At 33.7% G+C, this 6,832-nt stretch overlaps 1 protein-coding gene across 1 annotated transcript; it reads right to left on the minus strand.

Annotated features, from left to right (window-relative positions):
• Positions 1-2,154: 2,154 nt before the first annotated feature.
• On the minus strand, positions 2,155-2,878 carry LOC149195591 (putative pectinesterase/pectinesterase inhibitor 51). The gene is made up of 2 exons (XM_089407967.1): positions 2,739-2,878; positions 2,155-2,605 (listed from the first exon to the last, which is right to left on the minus strand). Exons 1-2 carry the CDS (start codon positions 2,876-2,878, stop codon positions 2,155-2,157), a joined length of 591 nt encoding a protein of 196 aa, XP_089264093.1.
• Positions 2,879-6,832: the final 3,954 nt, after the last annotated feature.

Consider the following 6,832-nt stretch of genomic DNA (forward strand, 5'->3'; position numbering starts at 1 on the left):
TTATTGCTCTCTTCTTTTCAGCAACCTACAATTTGAAGAAAATCATTATTGCTTCCCTTGCAAATGACGGATTGCATTCCAAGCACTGTTGGATTTTGATTGTTTCCTTCTCCTCTCATTTGTATTTTGTTGATGCTTTCTAGATCAGCATTCCTTTGCAAGGGAATTAATCTGGGTTGAACTCAAGTAGAAAATTTCTCTCTCATTAATTGGATGGTAATTTTCACAATTGATTGTCTCCAAAGAAGTCTTGTCAGCCAAATCTCTACCTTTCCTCAGGCTTTTAAGTTTAACCAGCATGCAGGCCCTCAGTGTTGTGGTTTGGCATTTTTATCCAGTAGTTCTTAGCAACATGGCAGAAAGGGCACACTTTATGTCCATGCAGAAGGAATTGGAAGCAATGGTAGTGGATTCCTTGGCCACAGAATTGAACAAGCGTTTAAAGCCCTTTGGGTTCTGCAAGAAGACCCATAAAAATATGCAAATGTATCAAAGAGAATTGCTTCCTAGATCATACTTGTACAATAAGTGATCATAGTAGAAGGTCATTTGATTGTGAAACCGTTGTGGGATTCAATCCAAGTGACCTAAATTTACTGTAGATAGACGTCCTCTTTGATATCCATGTTTATCTCCATTCAGGGGCTAGGATGTCACTAGGACATCTAGAGAATAGCTAAAAGGAGGGAGGCACTCTTTGAAGAACTGAAGACGCCTTTAAAAAAACAGCACATTCGCTAGACAAAGGGGCCTGTGGAGGCAATCTAAAAAAGGCAAAGGGCCAGATAGGAGTTTCCCGTGAAGAAAGAAGACAAGTCCAAAAATGCTCTCAAGGAAAAAGGGATGAATGCCAAACTGTTTGTACAATGGGTTATGGAACTGTTTGTTTATGCTAAATCATACACTGTAGCATGAGGAATTGGACTGTCTCAGCCTGCGCGCAGTCAGGTGGTAACGAGGTAGGCCCCAAGATTTCAACACCATATAGTACTATAGGTCTGTTAATTGTGTCAAAAAATGCATCTCAGAAGAGATGTCCTGAAAATGCATATGGAAGTATTGTCGGTCAAGCATGGAGAGAGACCTATAACCCTTTCTAAGTTTGGGTTGAAAGACATGCCTTAAGCTAAACCTAAGGGCTATGGATCAGATCCCATAGATGTATAAGCAATGGTAATCTCCACCTCGCTTCCTTTGAAGAAGAAGTGGAAGTTTGTTAGGGTGCTCTTGGATATTTAAATCACAACCTCAGTTTCACTAAGGTTCACCACCATCATTCTATGACCATCACATTGGCAGGGGCATCAAGCTATCTCTGAATGTCCCTAGGGGAGGAGGCTAAAAGGATCAGATCCTCTGCAAATAAGAATAAGGTAAACAAAACATGGTGTAAAACGTAAACATCTCCCTTGTGGAAGCACTCGCTCGGTTATGCTCTAACCCATTAATGTATATCCCATGGAATTTCATGAAAGCAACTATGAGACACTCAAAGATGCCAATTTCACGTAGTCTCCAGAACGATAATTCCCTTGGAACATAGTCCAAAAGCCTTCCGAAAATCCACAAAGCAACAGGACTTTAGATGAGGGACGTCAGCTTCCTTGATAATAGCACACAGGCTAAAAATGTGGTCACTAGTTTCATAATCTCTTCTAAGACTTGGTTGCCCCACAGCTTTGAATTTGTTCCTCTCTATATGTTGAGAAAGCCACACGTTCACGCCCATAACATAGAGTTCGACAAAGGAACGCCCAATCATAATATTCCTGTAATTATTTCTATCAGAAATATCCTTCAATTGGAAGATGGGGTGGATGATATTTTGAGACCATGAAGAGGGAAAGCCAATGCAAATTCAACTTGCAGACCTTACTCATCTACTTCTTTGCTGGTGCTCAAGATCCTAACAGCTCTTTTAATGTCTCTTGGGGTGAATTAGTGACAAAAGGTGAGAGAGGAGAGAATATGGACTAAGGTTGACCCGAAAAATCACAGAGGGATGTGGTCCGCAAGAACCATGTGTAATGATCAAAACATGTTGGAAGAGCAGATTTTCCAATTTCAATTCAAGGCATCTCAAATCTGCCAGGAACCACACCATGATCAAACACAATAACAAAACCAAACTCAGGCAAAGAAATAAATTCCAACTTAATATGAAGAGGAAGAGGAACAATGATGTGCATTACCAACAGTTGCAGAGCCATATGTAATTGGAACACCAGGCAGGGATGGCACACGCATAGACCCCGTGATCACAGTCTTCCCCATGCCATCACCCACAAACATAAGATTAGTTTTACTGGGAGGAACCCTAACAATCTCCTTATACACCCCAGCCTTTATATGTATCACGAATCTCCGCTCAGATTTATCCGGTGCACTGTTCACCGCCTGTTGAATACTCATAGAGGATTCATCCTTGGACACAGTCACATCGGGAACCAATTTATCAACCTCTAATACATCCCAAATTTGATTATAATGATGGTAATAATATGCAGTACTAGAGGAATTGGATGATCTCTTTGTTTTTGGAGGCCTCCATAGGACCATATTCTGTCCGTATGTATCCAGAGCATCTACCATGCTAAGGGCATTGCTGGTCAAGCTCATGACTGTAAGAACAGGTTACGTTACACAGCGGCTGCTCAGCGAGATTTGAAGCAGCAAAAAAACCCATTGTTTGATTATATATAATAAATTAAATATAATCAAACAATGTAGTGACTTACAGTTCTGCCATCTTAACCTGGTTGGAGTGTTCAGAAGTTTTCTTCGCGCAAGGATAGTAATCGACGGATTTCAAGGGGCAGGCCTGCCTCCCCTGATTCAACCACTCTGTCAAAGCGTTATCTGTCCTGGGGATCTCCATCTCTGTCCCTTCCCCAGCTCAGCAGCAATGCTTGTCTCCCCCGATGCAGCTAACGAATCTTCCAGTGGAGTAAATACGCAGAGGAAAAATACGAAGACCGCCAAGAACAGCGAGCCTGAAACCAAATCCAGAGCGAGGGCAAGCGTTGATCTGCGAGGGCAAGCGTTTGATCTGAGGTACAAACCCTGCTGCCCGGATGAAACTATTCGATGAAACGCCCAAACCGTTTGGGCAACCCCGATCAACGGCTGAAATGGTTGCAATCGTCTAACATATAATCCTGTGGCTTACAAGATGACAGGTAGGCAGAGAGGGGAGTTGATCTTAGAGGGAAACGCCTTACGGCGTAAAAATGGTTGCAATCGTCTAACATATAATCCTGTGGCTTACAAGATGACAGGTAGGCAGAGAGGGGAGTTGATCTCAGAGGGAAACGCCTTACGACGTAAATATAAAATTAATATGTTAAAAAATCTTAATTAACATCTTATTTTTTCTTCATGTTGAATAGACTATTTTTATTTTTCAATAAATTATTGTTTTTTAAATAATTTAAATTATGGTTATGGACCAAAATAATGGCACTATCAAATATTAAAATACACATGAATTTAAATAATTATTTAAAAAAAATAAGATTTTGATTGTTTCATTCATATATATATGATAATGTTAAAGAAATTTAATATTATTTTTTAAATTATTTAACATAAATTTATTTCTTTATAAATAATTTATTATACCTATTACATAATGTTTGTTTTTTAATATTTATTTTTTCAACATTTTAAAATTTAATTAACATTTTCAATTGGAGTTTAAAATATAATATATTTTTTTAAATCATTAAAAACACATTTTTAGATATTTTTAAATTCTAGAAATTATTTTAATATATATATAATTATATAAACTATTATATAATAAAAAATTATTGAAAAAAATATAATGTTGTTTTTAAACTTAACATAAATTTATGTTAAATTAATAGGTTTTTATGAAATAATATAAACTTATTATTTTCTCTCTTCTTTTAAATCATAAAAATAATGTTAAAAAATCTTAATTAACATTTTTTTTTTAATGTTCAATAAACTATATTAATATTAATGAGCGTCAATCATCATTATTATACACATTACCTAATATTTAAAAAATAATAATAATTATTAATAATAAAAGTTGAAAATTTAAATATTGAAAATTTTAACAATTTCAAATTGCAATTGGAAAATGATAATATTTTATCTTTAAAAAAATAATTCAAAACTTATTTTGTTATACCAAATAATTACATTGCCAATTTTCTACATCAATTAAGATGATAATATTTTATTTAAAAAAAAAACAATTCAAAACTCTTGAAAATAATAATATTTTATTTAAAAAAAAAAACAATTCAAAACTCATTTCTGTTATACTAAATAATTACAGTGCCATTTATTTAAAAAAAAAAACAATTCAAAACTCTCGAAAATAATAATATTTTATTAAAAAAAACAATTCAAAACCATATTTTATTAAAAAAAACAATTCAAACCCCATTTCTATTGTAGTGCCATTTTTTATAATACTTTATTTATAAATAAAAAAACAATTCAAACTCCCCCAATGTTAATGTTTTATTAAAAAAAAAAATTCAAAACTCATTTATGTGATACCAAATAATTACAATGCTATTTTTCTCCAGCAAAGAAAATGATAATATTTAAAAAAAAAAAAAAAAATCAAAACTCCTAAAAATTATAATAATATGTTTGGGTATTAAGTTTAATTAACAGAGCTCATCGATTTTCCTAGAGTGGAAAGAGAGCTTCTCCACATTCCAAATAATAATGTGTTTGGGTAGTAATAATAATGTAAGTTTAGTTAACAGAAACTTTTCCAGATAATAATGTGTCTGGGTATTAATAATAATGTCTATGTGTATTAAGTTTAGTTAACAGAGACTTTGTTAAGCGTTTTTTTGATTTGCAATAAAAATGAGTAGCTATGGAGGTTAGAGAAATGAGAAGAAATGCCGAATTATAGAAGGCAGAGCCATTATATTTTCACAAATTATATTAGTGATAAAAAATTGAGGAAACCAATGCTCAGAATGCTCAAGCAATTTTTGGTATGGCACCAGTACCAGATAAGTTTTCAGAGATTAAACACTTCGTAGTTGGCATGTTCTAGTTCGCATGTTCTGCCTGTTCTGCGCCCTTGCTTCTACTAAGAATGCTCAAGGGATTTTTGGTATGGCTCCCACACCAGGTAAGTTTTCAGAGATTAAACACCTCTTGGCAACCTGTTCTGCCCTTGCTTAAAATGCTCAAGCGATTTTTGGTATGGCTCTCAGGTAAGTTTTCAGAGATTAAACACCTTGACGTCTGGTGGTTGGCAAGCCATTTCACATTAATTGATAAAAGAATTAATAAGACCAGGTGCAGACGCCGCCCATTTCCCATATAACAGTTGCATTAATCAGCGCATTTCCCATAGAGCAGTGGCATTAATCAATTGTCAATCAACACAACTGACCGGAAAAGTTTAGCCATGCAATTGCCATCCATATCATACATGTATGTTGGTGAATCAGTAAGTCAATCATTGACTGACTTGTTGTTAATATTTGCATAGTCTAAGGAGGAGGCGGCGGGAAAGTTATGAAAATTCAGGTTATATTTACAAAAAAAAATCCGGCAAGGATTTTTGTAAATCCAAGTTATAATTGTTAAACTTCAAAATTTTAGGTGTCTTCGACGTTTTTGATGGTGTTGAATCCATTTCCACTATCAAAAAAACACGATTCAAACACTCCCTGTACAAGATTTGTTAAAAAATTTTACCCTGATTCCTCGACGACTTTAGACAACTCATTAATATTTACCAAACCTGATATCATAAAATGATGTCACTGCTATCATAACATGACGTCAAAACCTGCAGCTGGAGCCTGGAAGCAACCCAGAGAGCTGGCGTCTTGGTTTTATGTTTTTAGAAAAATAGAATTGTATATGTTTATTATTAATAAAATAATAATGATATATTTTACTTTAATATTTTGAAATTTGATTTTGATGGAGAAATTGTTGGGCCCTTCATCAATCAAACGTACTAAGAAGTCATCAGCAAAGTAAAGAAAACTTCTTAATACATAAAAAAATCTATTAAAGATATAAATTGATTGGATTTCAAATAACTAAACTGCTCCCCTATTGTGACCGTTCGAACCTGTGAGATGAACCGACAGCTGGAAGGAACCAAGAAGCTGGTGTCCATTCTACTGAGTCAACTCTCCTGACTGTCAAATGTGTGTGGTATACGTGTGACAGTACAAAGTACATATCCTTGAAATTGCAATGTAAATTCCTGGAATTTCTTTATTTATTTGAAATTTGTAGGTACCATTGAAGGAACCAAGAAGCTGGCATCCACTCTTCTAAGTCACGTCTCCTGAGGGTCAAATGTGTGTGGTATCGGTGTTCACACTGGATAGTGCGAGTAAATATCCTTGAAATTGCAATGGAAATTCCTTGAACTTTTTAATTTATTTGTAATTTGTATGTACCATTGAATTATTATTAAGATAATAATAAAGTGATGGTGATTATTTTTTTTTGTAATGGGATGTATCATTCCATTATTAATGATAATAAACAGAGCCACTTGACATAACATTTAGCCTTTAATGTAATTTATGTTTATAATAATTTAGACTTTTTTATAATATTATGGATCAATATTATGATTTATCATTACTATATGTTTAAAAATTATAATTCATTTCAAAATCAAAATATTTTATAAGATTTTTATCATAGATATTTGTTCTATTTTAAAGTGGATATTATTAACTTGTAGTAGATAGGCTTTATTACAATACCATGGATATTTTTAACTTGTAAATAAACTTGAGAATTCATGAAAATAAAAACAATAGAAAAAAAAAGAATAAAACTAAAAAAAATT

The sequence above is a fragment of the Pinus tabuliformis genome, chromosome 2_2 (genome assembly GCF_031772625.1).
Source record: "Pinus tabuliformis cultivar Carrire ecotype Pingquan chromosome 2_2, CPIR1, whole genome shotgun sequence".
Lineage (NCBI taxonomy): Eukaryota > Viridiplantae > Streptophyta > Pinopsida > Pinales > Pinaceae > Pinus > Pinus tabuliformis.

What these genes read in the sequence shown, in the direction of transcription:
- LOC149195591 (XM_089407967.1), bottom strand. Translation starts at nt 2,878, where the DNA reads ATGGAGATCCCCAGGACAGATAACGCTTTGACAGAGTGGTTGAATCAG. An exon ending in CAGGTTAAGATGGCAGAACT is followed by an intron (nt 2,606 to 2,738) that starts GTAAGTCACTAC and finishes GAGCTTGACCAG; the next exon opens with CAATGCCCTTAGCATGGTAG.